The sequence below is a fragment of the Falco rusticolus genome, chromosome 3 (genome assembly GCF_015220075.1).
Source record: "Falco rusticolus isolate bFalRus1 chromosome 3, bFalRus1.pri, whole genome shotgun sequence".
Classification (NCBI taxonomy): domain Eukaryota; kingdom Metazoa; phylum Chordata; class Aves; order Falconiformes; family Falconidae; genus Falco; species Falco rusticolus.
The window spans coordinates 112,143,958-112,163,196 of record NC_051189.1 but is presented as its reverse complement, the minus strand read 5'-3'; the positions used below and the strand labels follow the sequence as shown (position 1 = coordinate 112,163,196).

The 19,239-nt window shown below is 42.0% G+C and overlaps 1 protein-coding gene across 1 annotated transcript in view; it reads left to right on the top strand.

Annotated features, from left to right (window-relative positions):
• The window catches only part of PEX14 (peroxisomal biogenesis factor 14), an 80,341-nt gene that overhangs the window by 617 nt on the left and 60,485 nt on the right, over positions 1–19,239 (top strand). Inside the window, exon 2 of the mRNA XM_037378624.1 lies at positions 6,972–7,019. Within this exon, the coding sequence (XP_037234521.1) occupies positions 6,972–7,019 (48 nt within the window). The remainder of the gene's footprint in view (positions 1–6,971; positions 7,020–19,239) is intronic.

The following is a 19,239-nucleotide window of genomic DNA, read 5'->3' as shown; positions in this document are numbered from 1 at the left end:
GAGGCCGCTGCTGCCGCGGGGAAGCGGGCGGGGGGGCGACGGGAGGGCACCGCGCCTGTCCCTCCTGTCCCTCCTGTCTTCTGCCCTCCCCGCCTCCCCGCGCACGCCCCGCTCCCCGTGCCGCCCCCGCACCTGTCGTAACGGTCGCCGCCGCCGCGGGGCCGCTGGCTGCGGGGGCCCGGGCGCCCGGGCGGCAGCACCGGCCCTGTGAGGCGGCGGCGGCCTCTGGGCTGCGCGCCGCGCTCCCCCGTCCGCGGGCGGCCCTGGGCGCGGGAGAGGGAGTCAAGGGCCGCTGCCCGGCGGCGCCTCCTCACGGCCGGCTGGCGGGGGGGACGCAGGCCGCCCCCCTGAGCGGCCCCGGGCGCAGCCTCTCCTCCCGGGGTGCGGGTCCGCCGCTTGGCTGCCTGCCCCGCGCGGCGGCGGGGGCTGGTGCGGGCCGCCCCTCCGCAGCCACTCTTGCCGGGGTGCTGACTGCCGGGCCCGGGCTGCAGGCGCGCTTCCATCCTGGGGGTCAGTCTGGAGCTCAGTAAAGCTCTTGAGCGTGGGGGGGGGGGGCAGTGCAGCCAGAGGGCAGGGGGCGGCTGGATTTCGAGGTGAGGTGGAGTACCAGTTAGAAATGTTTCTGCCTCGCCGCTGCGAGGGGGGAAGGTCCTCGAAGCAGCAGCGTGAAAGGGCAAAGCAATGGTGGATGTAGTGAAAGCGTTGTCAAAAACTGAATGGGGAGGGTAAAAGAGAAATGTAAGTGCTGGCTTGAGTGTGTGCTCAAGACACATACTGAAAGCTTAAAATGTTTTTAAACTGGGAGCTGAAATGAATGGGGGAGCCAAAGGGAAAAATGGAACTATGAGGTAGTTGTATGCAGCATAGGTTTCCCTTCACTGGCCTGCTCACGATCCAGGGTAACTTGTATTTAATTGCAAACTCCACCTAGCTCAAGTTTAGGGACCTCCTGGCAGCTCTCTCACCTTACCTGTATCTCGGACAGACTCCCAAGCAGGAGTTTTATAAAATCCTTTAGGTGGGCACAGAGGGCCATCCTGCAGTCTGCAGGAGATGAAAGGCCTGGCTGTTTCAGCAAGAGGTTAGAAAACAGCAAAGTCTGCCACTGACACGCTTTGGTATGCTATCATTCAAATCTGCCCGCATTTGACTAGATCACTGTGAATCTCCCTGTTGAACCTTTTATTCTGGACTGAGGGGGCTGAGTTTGTAGGGAACGTTGTTGAACAAAACTGAAATAGAAATCAATTCCATAAAATTCATACTCTTGACTAACCAGATCTCCTCCTAGGTTATGAAAGGCCAAGTTACCAAACTCACACTCAGCTTGCTGGGCGGTTGTGCCTCAGCCATGTGCTTTCATCAGCCATAGTTTGAGGTGCAGGCATTACAATCCATTCCTCATGCTTTCAGAATGAGGAAACCTGAAACAACCTGCAACTGATCCATAAGCCGCTTGAGCAGTCAGTCTGCAAGGCAGTTGACTAGAGGTTTCTGAGAAAGAAATCAGGTTAATTGGCAAATCTGGTTGCCTGAGAAACTTTGAAGTTCTCTTGTTCAGATGTAGTATCCTCCCATTGCCCCCCCCCCCCTCCCCTTTTTTTTTTAACATTTATTTAGTGTAGCTTTACCTCAAAAGAAGGTTTGATGTTTGGAAAGTTAAAAGTCTTGTGTGTAGCCAGAGCATCCCCTGGGTTTTAAAATTAGGGACATGAGGAAAGTCACTCTGTCACTGTCTCCATAGTGAAAAATGGGAGCAGTAACTCTTACCTTACATGTAATGTGGAGAGTTTTCCAGGTATTGTCTGTAAAGAACGTAGTGCAGTCAATGCTTGTGATTTTTAACATAATCCAAGTTAATGCTTGGAGTTAATTTCTAGATCAGGAAGAATCTGAGATAAGGCAGAATACCCAGGCCACAAAGTTAATTTTTCACCACAGAGAGACTATTTTGTGTCAGCTCTGATGAGGCGGGAGGTGGTCTGAAGCCACTGTGGGTGAAAATGGTCAATTAACTGTTCCTCTGCTGGATTCTGTCATGTTGTACGTAGACATGTTGGATTTTCCGGCAACAGCAAAATGGTTGCACCCCTTTTGGCTCCTGGCCTGTCATGACTTCATTAGTGGCAGAGTTTGTTTAAAGGGCAGCTCTGGGGGTCTGCCTTTAGTGCTCAAGTTCAGCTAAAGGGTGACCACACAAACATCTACCCCCTCTACTCACACATCCAGAGCAGTCCTTCTTCTGTATTAACTTTCCTCCTTCTGCGCGTTGTGTGCTTGTGTGGAGACAGAAGGTCGTTCTGGCTATCGGTGGCTGCTGCTGACAGATACCCCCATCTTCACCCTCTAGTGTGTGTCTTAGACTAGTTGCACATTCCTCATCCAGAACTCTAGCTGAGCAGTGTTCATTGCTCTCAAATTCTGTTGGCTTGGACGGGATTTGAGAGCAACTTGCAGCTTTGGCTGGAGCAAGGGGGTGTAGTAATTGAAGAATATATAGCACAGTAGATAATTCTTAAGGGGACAATTTTGGAATAAAACAAAACAATTAAAGTATCTTTATTAGTTTAGCAGAATGTAAATGACACCTTTCTTAGGCAGCCATTGCAGTTTTGGTGCTGTATCAATGCGTGTAAAAGGTTGTCCCCATTGCACACTAAAAGTTTAGAGAATTTTACAGAATATTTACAGTCTACCACTGATGATGTTTTTTATTGCCAAGCATTCACCGTAAGGCTGTGAGTGGTAGCACTGCCTTGCTTAACATGTTAATGTTTGGGCCCTATCATGTTTTCGATTAGAAATCTAGTCAGTTTAGATTCTGAAAAGGGAGTATCAGATATCTTTTGGCTTATTATCTTTTTTTCTTTGTTTAATTTTCTGATTCTTTTGAATTAATATATTGCCCTAAGGATTGTGGGGAGGAGGGAGTGCTGCAGCCCAAATGAAATCATTTACATAGATAGAATTGTATTCTAAGGGCAATGAACATTTCTACCAGAGATTTTGAAATACTTGGTTTTGTTTAGAAGTTATGTTCCTTGGTACCATGAGCAAGGTCTATATTAAAAAATAAATGGAAGAAAAGATCTCACTCTTTGTTACTGTTCCTTATAGTAAAAGAAAGGGAAGAGCAAGGTGATGGAATAGCCTGTGAACAGAATAACGGATTTTTTATTTTTCTTGGCTTTCGGTATTTCTTTGATGCTGAATACTTCGGCAGTGTATTTGGTGAGTCTTCTTGGCTCAGCCAGCCAGCAGCAACCCAGCCCTCCAGCATTCCGTTTAACTGTAAATCCCAGTAGTGTGAGAGATTGAAATTCTTTAACGTTAATTGGCAGTAGTGTTGTTAGTTTAAATAAATATGTCTAAATTTTTTGAAGCTGCTTAGTTTGGGGCACAAAATGATACCTAATTATCTGTACGATTACGTGCAGAAGCTGAGAATTCTGTAGCCTGGAGGTTGGTATGTAGCTGGTCTGCGTGAGTCATAAAAGGCTTGAAACTGTTAAAGGCAATGGCTGAATTGGACTTGGTACCAAAATGGCAGCACCGCCATTGAGGTGGGATAAGCAGAATGGGTTCTGTATGTGGGATTCTTTTATTTGTTTCATAACACTGGAAGGGTTACTATGCTAAAAACAGACTACATCTAAGTTTAATGTAAGAGACTGAGAAGGGAGAGATGATAAGGTGAACAGAATGCATTTTTGTTCCAATATCATCTGTACTTGGTGATGTTCTTATATGTGGTTTAGTGGGGAAACAGGCAGAGTACTAAAGTCTGAATCTTACTTTTCTTTCTAAAGCTTCATTATGCCCACTTTGGATTGTAGTCTGCCACCTAGCTGTGTTTTTTCATGTAAGGAGTTAAAGCAAATTTCAAAGATGCTGAAAGATGCCTGATTTGTTGCTCCAGAGACTTAATTCCCTAGTTGCATTGTTAGTCAATATATAGGGAAATTCCTCCCCTCACTTGCCTGAGCTCTTGCCTGTTAAGCCACTGGATTCTCTGCCTTGAAGGATGATTTTTATGTTGAAGATAAATGGTCTCTGGACTGTGATGCCCATTGTTTTCCTTAAATACAGGCTGTTGAACAGCTGTTGTGAGGAAAGGATGCAATCAATCTTCCTTGACTTGTCTTGGAGCTAACATGTTCTAAAGGGTTACTGTCCCGTACCCTATAAGACTAGTTCTTTTGCTGTTACAGTGTGCTTTGTACTTGGAAATCTTGCTGGAAGGAAAATGCAGATCTCATGTAAAATGTTGGCATCTTTGGACAATGCAGTCGAAGCACCATAAATTATCCAACTCATATATCATCTACAGAAACGTCAGAATTTTTGCTTATTTGTCTTCAGGACAAAGACTCTCTTACCTGACGATATAACACATGTTTTCTTGCAGTAACCTAGGCTGCTTTTCAAATCTTCCATCGGTCATTTTCCCGGGTTGGACAAATTCTGTGTGGAGTGACAGTCCGTACATACTAGTGCAGCTCCTTAGGGCAAGAACATACAAGCCCTAGTACTTAGGATGCTCTGGGAATTTTCTGAGGTGAATTCTGTGGTGGTTTCTTTCTTTCTTTGTGCCTTTGTGACTTTTTACTGTTTGCACCATGCTTCTGTAGTTTTTCTCTTTGCAAAGTCAGCTTAAGTAGTTAAAATGCTGTGAATATTCCTTGAAACATGCTACAGAACAGTGAAATACATACATTCTTAGAAAACTCAACACCTAACACAAGTGGCTTGATGGTACAATTCCATGGAAATAGTAGTTAACAGCTATAGGTACTTTTTTGAAGTTCTCAACAGTTTTATCTGTGCTCTTCTTGTCTGCCTCTTCTAAGCCATTCTGACCCTGTGCTAACTGAATCTGATGAGAATCTTTTCTTTGACTTCAGCGTGCTATGAATCAGGCCCCAGTATTTTAGAGTACTAGCTGTAGTAAGATACCTGTGTTAGTCCTGGGATTTGACTAAAGAAGTAGAGATATGCACCAAATAAGTTTATCCACAACCTAAACAAGTTCAGTTAACTTATTAATAAATCAAGGAAGCCATATTCTTGTGTTGATTCTTACATGTTTTTCATATTTTTGTTGGAGTGGGTGGATCTTGAGATTGCTCTTATTTTTCCTTCATCCAGCTATAAAGGATTTGAAAGCAGATAAACTATGCGTATAAAAATGGGAAGCCAGTGACAAGGCTGAAGAGAGAAGTGCCCTTTTCTTGGTACGACATAGCGTTGTCCCCACTACAGACCAACTGGGCAGTGTGGCTTCCAGTATGGTGTTGAAGCTGATATTTGCAGTGGTTATGTCAGGTGAATTCTTAGTGGCTGGAATTTTTGCGTATATATATATTGGAGTTACAAAAATGGTGGTGACTGGACAGGAAGAGGCTAGGGGCTTCTGTGGAGAGTCACTGCCTGGGTGTGAGATCGGCCGGGCCTGGCGGTGCTGCTGCTGCATGGAGGCAGTCCGGTTGCAGTATATTTGAGTTTCTGGCACCCTCTTGTGGTGAATACTTACTTGTAGCTATATTTTTTTGCTTGCATATTTTGTAGATGCGGGGAAAAAAATGTCTTGAGGTACTTCGAGGGTGTGGTATGTTGCATAGAAGTGTTTAATAGAATTGGAGAATGAAAAGTCACTTAGGGACCTTGATGCTATCTATCACTTGGGAGTTTTATCTTTCCCTATACTCAGTGAATAAGATCCTTTTTCTCTAGCTGAGCCTTAAAACTTGTCTTCATTACTAATAAAACTGCATATTTTTTTTTTTACCGTTGAGGTAACCAGTATGTGTCACCTCTGCTAAGATAAAAAAAACATGCAGTGAAGGGCAATATGGTTTAGACCATCTTAACATCTTGTGACTCCCATTTGAAAGTAGCTGGTTGACCAAGATAAGTTTATTGTATGGTAACACTTAGGTGTCTCTACCTTGGGAGAGCTGATACATGCTAGTTACACAGAAATCAGACTGCTGGTTTTTGGCGGTGAAGGAAGCCCAGAGAGTAATTCTGTAAAACACGGGACTATGCTAAAGTGTTATGCCTGTTCTTGATGAGTGAGTGAATATAAGCAAAACTTCAGGTGAGCCTGGAGAGTGGTAGCTCCTGAATTTTTAAGTCCAGTCCAGCCTTTGGCTTGCTGTCCTGCTTGAAACAAACAGTTGCTTTCCTCCCGTGTACCACCCTTTCCTAGTGTGCAAGGTGAGGTGTTCAGCATCTGCCCTTCAACTATGTCTCTTCATTATGTGTAGGAAACAAGGATGGTTACTGGCATTAAGTCATAGTTGTTTGGAAATCTTTAGAAGAATAGTGCAGAAGACAAAGGGTGCTTTACTGGATCACGGAAGTGGGAGAAACTGGGTGTCAAATTAGGTTTAGTCCTTCTAGAGAGGAAAAAGTGAACCATGGAATCGGAGTGAGGTACTTTTGCATCTACATCAATAGCAGTACTTTGGGCTTCTGCAGCATTTCTTCCCTTTAGTATTGCACAATTCCTTGCAGATGTCGAGGACTCATCAGGTCCCTTTGAGACCAGTAAATTATTATCATTTCATACATGATGAAAATGTCCTGTCTTATACCATGCAATGTGACAAGGGTTGCAACCAAGAGTTTAGCAGAGGGACTCCCAGTTTCATGCCCTGTTGGTTCACTATGCCAGGTATTTCAGAATTTGAGTTGGGGTGAACATTTCTTTCATGACATCTCTCACAGTAGTCTCTCTGGCTCTTAACTGCTGGCTACCTAAAGCAAGTTCTGAAGATTCTATGGATTCTGTTGTTTTAAATGGGAACTGCTGGAACTAATTTTTTTTTCTGTGATTCTAACCTTTTTTGTCTTCAGTCCATCACAGAATTGCTGCCGATAGCAGAAGTATGTCTGCCAAATCCTAAGTATTTCTAGTTGTGTCCATCGGGTGGCAATGTAACCTCACTCTTCTTTTCATTTTACAGGCTGGCTCCTGCCCTGCCACTGAAAATGCAGCATCTCGGGAGCCACTGGTAAGTTCTTCAAGAAGCAGCATATAATTTCTTGCTGATAATATAACATACATGAGTTGTTCTCTTTGTGGCATCATTTTGCATCCATTGTCTTGCTTTTCTAAGGAGCTCATGCTTGGTGAAAAAGGTGTAAACTACCTTATGTTGCCCTGCTGTTGACCTCTGAATTCTGACCTGTAGCTGTAACCTCCTGTATTTCTGGGGTTAGACATAGGTCATCTAGGCCACTGAGCTGTCCTTGAGCATGGACTGCCTGTCCTAAGTGTGTGCAATGTATGCTTTTGATCAGTGCTTATTTAGTAGTCTGAAGAAAGACCTGTGCAGCATAATTTAAACTGAGATTCTTAGTGCTATTGTCTAATAAAAAAACCCCTCTGCTGCTCAAAGACCTCATCGAAGTTGTCTTTTTGTTCAGATGCACTCAGAGTGAGCTTAGAAGTGTCTGGCAGCTGGCAGTGCATGTGATCCAATGTTTTCACTCTAGAACCATTTTGGAAAGAGCTCTGGGAATTTTTGCATCTGAAGATAACTAAGAGAGCCCTGTTCTGTTTTCTTTTTTATGGTGACACAGAGCAGGAAGTTAGCTACCACTCTCTGGAGCTGCAGTATGGGTTTGGGTGGGGTTTTTTTACAACCTTCGTCTCGTTTTCCTCCCTCTTCAGCCATCTATAACTCAGTCAAAACCTTTCCAAAATTCTTAGGCCATGTTTATTGTCCTAAACATATAAATCTACTTTAATTTCTTCTCTGGCTTTCATTCAGTGGTCATAGTGAATACAAGTGTTTGCAGCGAGAAGACTCAAGTATTTTCCATAATGGTGTGGCACTGACCGCATCGAAGTATTTTTACCTTGTAACTCTTATCTGGAGAACCCAAGAGATGATTTTTAAAGGAGAGAGATGTGAGTAAGGACTGTGACCTGGGAAGGGTCAGTAAAATGTTTCTAATGAAGGTGCTGTGCCTGAGTTCTGTTAAGCTCTGAAGTGAAAATCTCTCTAGTGTAGTAACGCTGTGCCATCCCTTAATTGCGTGGACACCTGTACATGAGATTACCTGAAGTTGTTACTGATGCCGTGTGCTTTGTAATGGATTAGGTAGTTTAGTTTTGGGGGGGTTGGTGTGTGTTCCCCCCCCCCCCGCCCTGGAATGTCATAGCAGGCAGCAGATTATGCTGGTCAACAGTTTGTTCTCTTTCTCAAGGCAGATTCTAACATTACCTTTGACCTAATTAATTTCTTACTGTATAAGCGACTGAAGAGTTGCTTAGAGGAAGCACATAGCGGTTGTGTGTCTTTCTCTATAGGTGTGTATTCCTACCACATAAAAATATTTATACACTTACATAAACTTTACTCTCACAATGGTGTGTCTAGCACGTGAGCTAATTAGAGATCTTTGAAAGGTGGAGGTTTTCTCCTTTTATTTTCATTAATTGCTTTTTGGTTTTTTTTTATATTAAACTCTCACAGTCTTTGTCACGTTTGTTGAGGAGTCATTATTGCTTCCAGCTGAGTGTCTGTAGAAGTCTTATTAAATGAGCAGTTTAGTTCTGTGAGCCAGATGACCTAACTTCCACCACACTGCTATGGCTTCTCTGTAGCTAGGATCATGCATACTGCCTTCTAATGTATGTAGTATCTCGGTCCATAAAGCAGACTTGTTGGCACATGGTGCCATGTCATAAAAAAGTTTACAGAAACACCAGAACAAACTGTGCCATGAATCCAGCAAATGGCTCTGTATGGGAAAGCCATGTGCTCAGGCATATCGTTGGTGACTTCAAATCTGGTGTTAAACAGTTGAAGACTTAGAGAATCCAGAGGAGGGAGAAGAGACTGTCATGACCAAATTCTTCTCTGTGCCCCCTCAACTTTTTTGACTTAATTGGTGACTGAAAGTACTTAGTGCTTGACAATACTGGGAGACCTGTTTAGAACATAGAACTGTTACACACACCACTGATATGAGAAAGCCATAGAATTAAAACATCTTGCATTGTATCAGCAGATGTCATTATAGACTCAAACTGTCTTTATATTGCATTTGTGATTCTAATGGGCACTGTATCATGCAAGGTGCTAAATACTTTCTGCTCTTTCTGTATACTCTGTATGCCTTCAGCCTGCTGCTTTCAACAGGAATCCAGCAGAAGCAATGGTTTCTAGTTGTCTGCAGAAGGCTTCAGCATGATCATGCCAGATCATGTAGCAGAAGCAGTCTGACATCATATTGTGTAATGCATTTTGGGTCTTTAGAGCACACCTTGCTGAGGTTTATGGCCTTACTGAGGCCTTCAGAACAGAGCCGTGCAAGCTCATGTCATACTCCTAATTGCTCTTTCTTCAGCCCACAACCCACTTCTGATGTTTTGAACTACTAAACTGGAGATAAGGGTCTCCACGTCCATGCATTAATCCCTTGAGTTATCCAGTGTTCTTACAATAAACTGTCCCAACTGAAAAATACTCATTAGTAAGAGGTCATTGAGTTGTAGTACTGTGGAGAGTGAGTTGAAGGGGGATGGGAAAAGCTATAATTTTTGCAGCAGAGAGCGGACACTCATTTCCCTACCTGTCGGTTTTGGCCCATTAAAATTTGCCATCTAGCTCCATAGTGGGAAGTGTAACCTTGTGTTAGCAGAGTGTCAGCATCTCGCTCTGCTGCTGTTTACAGCCACGTTTGTCATCGTCAGTGTGGGATCAGCTTCTCCTTGAGTCCAGCTTATCAGTGAACACTGCTGCATCCCTTTCTGCTTGTATGTGCAGCCACCTCTGATAAGCCTCCGAACACTTGTGGAATTGGAATAGGTTTGTCTTTTTGTAGCCATTCAAAGCAAGGTCCTGGGCTGTGCAAAGGATGTAACTACATAGGACAAAACTGTTTCTGTGAGGTCAAAGCATTAGAAAATCCCCTTTTCTTCTTGAATATTTAGTTCTTTGGTCTAATTTCTCTCTTCAGTGTAATTACGTCATCTTTTTTCTACTCTTTTTAGCTTGTTTTGTCTCTCTCTAGCAGCATGTTGTAGCTTTTTAACTATACTGTGCTGCTTTTGACATGTTTTCAAGAGCTTGAATATGTTTGCTGTTGCTCCTTGCTTCCTGCCGAATCTGCTTGCAGTACAGCTGTGAAGGTTATACATATGAGAGCCTCTTAACATGAGCCTGGGTTGTAGGAAGAACCTAAGGAAGCAGAGCTTACAAGTGAGGCTTTTCCACATGCTGCTTACTCATTTGTTTGTTTCATGCCACAAAACATACTCATTCCCTTGCTGGTGCTTTATATCTGGAAGAAGTACTAGTTGTAAATACGAAAGTACTGGTTGTAAATGTAAAACACTCTCTGGATTTCTCACTAAGTTACAAAATCCCTGGATTGTAGTAAGAGGAACAGGATTATTTAACTTTTCTTTTATTTTTAGCATGTGCCATTTCTTTCTGTTCTTGTAGCAGTTAGCACTGAAATACGGACATTTTATTCCCTTTTTTACAGGCTGTTGAATGGGACAAAGTGACAGGAATTACTGCTGCCTCTATAGCAGTTAATGTAGTTTGTTGGGATGTGCCAGAGCCCTCATGGCTTTTCCCCTTTGGTAAACTGATTTTCAAATTTTTAAGGGTCATCATAATGATCAGGATACTTTGTAACACCTCTTTTTGTGCAAACATCATAGGGTACGCTGCAGACATTAATTGTTGTGTTTAGGGAATATATCTGTTTTATCTCCATTTTCTAGAAAAGTTGGTTGAGATATACAGGTTAACTTTTTAGACAGGTTCATCCAGCAAGTTGGTGGCATAGATGTGAGACTTGGTCTGTTGGCCTGGGTAATGAGGTAAGTTCTTTTTCAGGGGCTTCATTCTGCCCCATTTATGTCTTTGGAAAAGCCTCTAGCCTTGCACGTGTACATTTTTAGAACTGATTATTGTATACTGCTACTTCTTCAGTTCATCCTTTTTCTGGTTTTGACTACTTTCCTGATAATCAAGGAATAATGAAAAAAAATGAGAGCAATTAAGAGACTTGACATTTCCATATCCATTGCATATCCACCAGCACGAAGTCACATCAGTTGGTATGTCTGTGCTGAGCACATTTGGTGTTTGCATCTGCCTTTGCTTTCCTGAGCCATCAGTTGAGATCTCAAATAGAAGCCATGACTGGGGCTTGGTTGTGGGCATATTTAGTTCCTCTACATCTTTTGTATTTAGTTGCTAGGTTTCCTTGGAAGTAAATCAGTTACATTTAGGATATGTGTTTATAATGGTTAAAACTATTGAAACTGAAACTGGACAGTTACTTCCCCTTCTCTCTGCTGCCTGGATTTGGGTGCTTGGCATTCAGTGACAGACAATAGAATTATTAGATCCTCTGTTCTGTGGCCTCCTTTTAAACCTCATCTCTTGTGTTAAGCTTCCTCTTATGTAGACTGTGGTTAAAGAGAATTTAATTTAGGCTTCTGAGGAAGGAGCTTTGCAATTGAGATTTTAAGTTTGACGACTTTTTTTTAGCTCTAACTGGTGTAATTAGAAGTTGATGGAGCCTAACACTAACAACATGGTTGTCTTTAACCATGTCAACAAAACCCTGAGTGGGAATGAGCAAAGGTTACAGAACTATGTCATAAGATTTGAGAGAGCTTCTTGGGGCTAATGTTACTTTGAGAGCACTCAGAATCCAGTTTTTATTAACAAGTCTTTGGACACAGGAGAGCCCGTGTCCCTCTTCTTAGGAAGTAGTAGGCACACTTTCTGCCCTATCAAACCTTACAGAGAATGAGAGATGTTGGAATTTTTAGAAGATTCTCATTTGCCTCAAATTGTTGTTTGAAATGAAGACAAGAACAGTATTTTCACTGAAAAATTCATACTTTGTGTTCTGGAACGCATTCTTATGCAAGAGGCACCATGTAGTATCCTTATCCTTTCTTTTAAAGTTCAGAAGTCCTAGTCTAGATCTGTAGAAAAATGTCTTTTTTCTTTCATAAGGACTTTTGTTTCCAGAAATTATGTGATGGACTGGAGTGTACTGGATGGACACTCCCCATTACACTTTTGTTTTCCATTTTTCCACCCTATATTGTTTAAGACAAGATTTCTACCTGTTTACTGTACAAATTTTCTGTCTGTCGGAATGGTGGCCTACACTGAATGATTCTCTAAAAGTACATCTATCCAGAGGGGTTTTCCAGACAGCCAGAGTCAGTAGGCAACTAACTTACAGCCCCCAGCGAAACATTAGTCAGGATAATTTACCACTGTCAGCAGGCGAGAAAGAGGCTATCAGCTCTGTGCCCTCCCATATGGGCAGTAACCTTAGCGGGTGATAATGCTTCAGCTTGTTTGGGGAGGTCCTGAATGTGTTGCTGTGGATTCTCAGAGCTGGACAATAATTCCATCAGGGTGTGGAGGGCAACTGCTGTGTGGATTTTGGTTTTATTGGGCCATGAACAGGGAGCCAGAGATGAGTGGCTGCCTAGCACAGTATCTTTTGATTTGCTGGAAAGAGAATTCTGTTATTGACTAAGCAGACCTCTTCTTGTGTTTGACCTTCTGATAAGTTTGGTATTATTAGGGGTTTGCGTGGTTTTGTCTCTTACTTCTGTGTGTTCATTGACTTACTTTCTTGTTCATGCAAAATGTACTTGCTTAATCTGTCAATTCCTTTTACTCTGTTGATTTAGAGAAGTATGTTAACATGTGCAAAGCACGCAGGTACAAATTTACTTAGTGCACGTGGTTAAAGGAGCACTGCCATGTCAAGTTAAATTGCCCATCTGAGGTCAATGGGAAAGTTTTCTGGGAATTCCTTTAAACCCCAATTTTAAAAGAGGGTGGGCTATAACAGTTTGGGATATAACTTCTGTTGCAGCTTTATATGTTCATGTATGAAAGTTAGAAACCTGTAGTAGCGGGTAGAGACCCTACCAGACTGTACAAAATGTAATAATGGCTTTGCCTGTCCCTAAGAGCTTACAGGTTAAACGACACTTTAGAGCCAGCTTAACAACTAGGACAGGTACAGTCATTTTCTGTTACTAACAATGTGGTGAGTTAGCAGCTTATAATCTTTTCTGTGCACTTGTGCGTAAGAGAGCTCTGAAAGCCATTCCTACTTGCTTTTCAGACAATGCAATATTATTGGTCAGAAGACTTAAGAAGGTTTTGAAATAGTTGTAACTCTCTAGGTTGTGCTTCACAAAATGTGCAAGGAAATTAGAGCTCTAGGAGTCAGGGTAGAATCTTTTTTAATGTTAGGTATGATTTGCCTTCCAGAGATCCCAGATCTCTCACTGAAGGTAAAATGGAAGCTACAGTGCTTTGTGACTTTGAAAAAAAAACGCCGGCACATGTTTAGGAAATACTTTGCTTAATATTTTCCCTTTGAGAGAAATTAATTTTTTTGTTTATGTTTACGTGGTGTTTTGGAGGTCTAAACCTGCTACACCTACAAACAATTTTTCACAGATCATGGCTTGCTTTGCTGTCAGCTGGCTGTCCTGTATGGGCTGACAGCCCAGCTCTTTGCCTGTTCAGAAAGATTGAGAGTGCTTTGCTGTGTGCATCCCAGCTGTTGGAGAGGGTCCCTATTAATTTCAGACAGGTGATGGCACACAGCAGAGAGGTGCCTGCACAGTGTGCACGTTGGTAATGATGGGTTATGTGATCAAGGTGACATAATAGTATCATTTCAGCTGCACGTGTGTGGAACATATGCTATGTGCAGAACAACTTATAGAGGGCAGCAATTGCCCACAGTTATTTCTGCTTAGGGAGAGGAGGGGCCAGCTTAAGAACTTTACAGAAGTGTCTGCCTTTCTAGTTTCTTCAAGTAACTTTATGCAGGAGACTTGTTCTTCGGAGTGCCTCTTGACTCCACATTATTAAATCCCTAATCTGGAAAGTGTTGCCAGAGATTCTTAATTCCTCTCCTACCTCTGATATCACTGAACAGCTGGACTCCTTTCACCTGTGTCTAGATGTTGACTGTGTTGTTGTTACGGCAATCAAAAAGAGTCTAGTGACATCTAGTAATTCTTACAAGTGATTCTAACTGCCTACATGTGCTAACTTCCTTCACTTCTTGGTTTCCTCCAGGGAGATCATGCTGTAAGAAAAAAATTGCAATGTCTATGGCATCTTTGCGGTGCCTCAGAGCAAAGGATATGTTGTGTCTTAAGTAAGGTAGCTGGGGCACAAAGGGCAGAATGGCTTATTGAAGAGCTTGAAAGAACTTTCCCCAAATTTGATGGACAGAAATACATCCTTCAGATACTTCCAGTGCCAGCAACCTTAGAGCCAATATTTGCCAAACTAGGAGGTTGAGAGTTGGTATAATTCTTGGATTTGGAGTTCCTAACCAGTTTACCTGGGGAAGAGACTTGCCCTGCTTTTCATGTTTCTTGTATTTCTCCCTGTGTCACTTACACTGCAAATCCTTCTGAACATCTTAATTGCTGTTTTTTTGTTGTTGTTATTTTGGTTCTGTATGTGTATTTACATAGCTTTTCTCCATGTTATAATTTTACAGACCATGTCCTCTTCCCAGTTGTAATCCCATAACACACCACTACTACTTTGACAATTTTGCATTTCTGGAAAAGCAACAATGGAATTATGCATAGCTTTTTAGTAAAGGGATTTTACAGCTGGAGAGAAGCAAGAGGGAGTGCTTCGTATCATCAGCCACACTCACAATATGCCCCACTTTTTTACATGATCTGTTTTGTCTTTTGATCAGAGCAGGATTTTCTGCTGCTGTCAACTTCCTAGTGTTTTGTCAAGCATGTGAATGGCCTGAATGATAGTATTCCTTGGGATACAATTCTACAGCAGAGTACATCTTGCTGGAGTGGAGTTTCTTTGCTGTACAGTGAGAATTTCCTGTGTCTTCCTTCCAGCTTGCTTCTCCTGTTTGTTTTGTGTGCCACCCTAAGTGATTCCTTTCCTCCTTAAGCATCTGCACCCTTCAGATGTTTGCAGACAGTTATCACATCATTTCTGCTTTCCCCCACCCCCATCCTGGTCTCTTAGCCAAGCTCTACATATTTAGCTCATTTAATCTTTCCTCATAAGTCAAGCCCGTAATTGACAGCTCTGACACGAAGAGTCACATTGGTTACACATGCTGCCAACAGGATATAAATACTTTCTGTGCAGTGATTGAGAATTACAGTCAAGAGTGAGACGAGCTACACACCCCACCCCCCCACCCCCCCATATTTTTGACACCACCCTTTTCAACATCAGGTTGCTACAATCCCATAAAGATGAACTTGGTTCTCACTCTAGTGGTCAGCTGCCGAGCACCCAGTATGCTTCAAAGTAGTGGTGTTCAGTGCTCAGTGCAATTCAGTAGTAAAGCCCTATGGGATTTCAGCCTGACCTTAAATTCTTAGAGAGGCGGTGCTCCTCTGCAAGCTTCTCTTGCCAGGCATGCAGGTGCCTCTGGCTGCTGATGGTCCTTCCTTTTGGAAGGCAGGGCTGAGCTCTGTGCAGCTGAGTGTGTTACCTGAAGTGAGTGGGTCTTGCTATGCACGTGCAAAATGAAAGAGGTGTTGCAGCCAGTACCCCCTGCACATATATTATGCACTGCTGTCAGGAGGCTGTCAGGGATCTACTGTGCAGATACTTTTGGCACTGATGTTCTTCACTGTCTCTGCCAAGGGGAAGCTCGGGATGCTATTGATCCGATTGGCATAGATGTGAACAAGTTTGGGGATCTTGCTTATACATGTAGGATCTGGGAAGAGGCTTTTAGTCTTATGCAGAAAGGTATTGCATTGGAGGAAGAGGTAACTCCATACTGCACGTCCATGTGTTGGTACATACAGATCTGTTTCCAGCTAAACATATTTGGAGGTTGCTTTAGATTACTTGTCTCCTCATGTTTGTTGCATTCTCTTGAAGAAGATAGGTGCAGCTAACAGAAGTTGAGAAACTGGTAAATGAATTGTTTAGCTTGTAATGTTGTATTCTGTGAAGCTTCATATGATACAGCTTCCCCAGCGGGGCTAGTTCACAAACATTACATGTATTATTGCAAAGCATGCAACATAAAGAGAGCATTTATGAAAGGGAATATCAGAGGAAACATTATAGCAGAGACCTTTATAGCCTTTCCATTATTATGGTTTAAATCTTGACATGGTCTTTATTTGCAATGACACTGGGACCAGTAAAGAAGTGGTTTTTTTCTCTTCCCCTCCCCTCCCCTTTCTTCCATCTCCTTTTCATTCTTTTCTTCCACATCCTGTTCTGAAGCTGTGGTGCAGAGATACAAATCGTTAAACATGCAAGTAGTCAGAGCGCCAGGTTTCAGTTTGTGTGGAATCAGCCCCTTTTGACTCAGAAGTTGGAAACCAGATGACTCACTGTGATGCATGTTTGTTGTTTTTAATAACTGTCATTTTGCAAAATATGGTCAAAGCTTCAAACCATGACTTCTGCAGTAGGGGTGGTGTGTATTTATTTTTAATTTGGGAGGCTATAAGCTGGAATGTGTTTGTAGCTGCAGTCTTCCCTTAAAATCTGAGATAAAATAAATTAAAGCATTGACAATGTGAAAGATTTTAGAGATAAGTTTTTCCTGTTACCTGAGAAAATATTTATTTTCTTGATCAATTACTTGAAAAGGCTCCAGGTGCCAAACATCTGGTGGGATTGTAGGCCCCTGGTTTATGTTTATGTTTTTTAATATATACCCAAAGGGACAGATTTCTTAAAAAGAAAGCAGGCAGATGTTTTTCATTTGTGGAGTTTTAAAGAATAAATGCCGTTCCTGCTTTATCATTCCATTTTCTAACAAAATAGTCATCTATCTCTTTTATAAGAAGCTAGCAAATGTATTATTTTAGTGGCAGAATCCCCTGTCAATAAAATCTCTCGGCAGTATGGAAAATATGAAAATAGCTACACATTTAGTTTTCTGGAGATTTATTACTGCTTGTACAACAGTTTGTAAACTATAAGCTCAGTATTAAGTGCTTTATGAGTTTTTTGAGTTTTACTTTCTAATTTGCCTCAAGAAGCATTGTTTTACTTAGTTGAAGTTCTACAGGTTTGTTTTGCAGGTCAGTTAGTTTGCAGTGTAAATCTACATCAGTCCATCACAGAAGAACAGATGTATACCAGTATAAAGTCTACGTATGCAAGATCAGAATTTGACCCTGCATATATAAAAACATTATGTAGTGGCCTTATGACAGAATTCATTGTGGTCATGGATTTTCCTACAGTTCAGTTTTCAGATTTGGATGCTTTATAACCATTTCTGTTATGATTTATATTATGGCCTTTTGCAATTACTATTGCAAAATGATGTGCTGGGGTATAGTCCAAGGGAGGTAGACTCCTAGCCTACCTCAGCCTGTTGCTTCTTGTTAGAGAGCAAAAAAGAAGCCACTGATGTAAAACAGAGAGTTCAAGTTCAGGTTCTGCTTTTAGACTGAGATGGGGCATCTCTCAAATGGTAAAGGTGACAGGAAAAGCATAGTGCTTTTACTCTGAGGAAGTACAGATGTATGTGCTGGCTACTCCTGGACAGCTGTGGTCTGCCTGATCAGTTATTCTGATCAGGAAAGAAATAGGTTTTGGTCTTTATTTTTTAAAGTGAATGTAATTCCTTGTGAAAGACAGTGAATTGATGGCTTTGGAGGCTTAAATCATCTCAAAAAATTAAACTGCAAGCTGTAATAGCAGTATTGCAGGATTCCCCACGAGCATGATATGGAAGGGACCCCCCTCATCCCCTGAGAGATAAGAGGAGAATTCAGTCTCTAGGCCATTTGATGCTTGGCTTCTCTCTGAAGCTGCCAAGAAGGATGCCAATTTTTCCATTTAGCTGACTATTGTATAGACCTTAAAAGGGAAGGTTTTAATGCAGTTGGCTGCTATATAGACTGTTAAAGGGAAGTTATTTATTTTAACTGGCTGCTGTATAGATTATTACAAGGGCATTCTTTTAGCTGCAGCTGCTATATTGACTAGTGAATGTGCCGGGCTGTATTGCTAGTAGCTGTCATATTGACTGTTACAGAAAAGATCTGTATTTAAGCCATAACACTGCACTGGGATCTCCCAGGCAGGATATTAATGCTAATTCATCTGCTCACCCCCTGCTGTGAGTGTTATTTGTTTAAATCTGTAGAATCCCACAGCGCATTTATATCCTCGCTAGAGTGAGCTCCGCTCCCTGTAATTATTTAACATTATATGCTGATATAAATTGTAACAGTTAAAGAATGGTAATGAGTAGCAAAAAAACACAAACTTAACCTTAGAAATGGCAGAGTCAGCTCTTAAAACAACAGCCAGCAACTTTCACTGTTCTCTGTCTTTTCCCAAGTCCATATGCACAATATTGTGCATACATTATGTGTGTGCGTGTATGTTCATGCTCGCACTGGCAACTGTGCCAGGCAAGGCTGTAATTATGCAGAATGCACTGTGAAACTTATGCACACACTCTTAATTACATACAGTGCCTACATACAGCAAGTTTTATCTCTCTGCAGTTCAGCTTCTTGATGAGTTGTTCTGATAGGTGATTTGAGTTGGGGCTACCGCACTGAGAGAGGAAACGGAGCCCCTGGATTCTCCTTGCAGGGAGCGCATGTCTGAAGGTTAAGCTGAAAGCCATCGGGTGTCACTGTTGCTCTGTGTAGGCTCAGCTGGCAGTGGATTTGTCTGGCAGTAAAAACTGGACTTTGAAAGTAGTATTTTTGGCTATAAACATGTAAGCCATTTACACATAATTTATATATAAAGTGCATGTCCATACAACACCACTTATGCGTGGGTGGAGTGAGCAGAGGTAGTAGATCTATTGTGTGTTAGCTGTTTTTTTTTTTGCAGTTTCTGTTGCCTATTACAGTGTTCTGGTCCCAAACTGGCATGCAAGGTGGCCAGCTACTGCTGAATAGCTGTTGCATTCTGCTCTAGAAGTGACTGTGGTTCAACAGTGAAAGTGACTTGATCCCTGTAGATAATTTGCCTGTGAACATTAAGCTGTAGGTAAATTTTTGGTTTTATGATGTGCACAACTGTAGTGTAGAAATAAGAAAATTATATTCAGTTTAGGTTTTTGAAGAGCTTTGGCGCTAGTGGGCTTAAAAAGTACTGTAGAAATTTTTTAACTGTAGTGTGCGTGTCAGAGCTCATTGAAAAAACAAGTTTGTTTTAAAACAGCTCATCAATAGCATAAGAAAACTTTCACCAACTT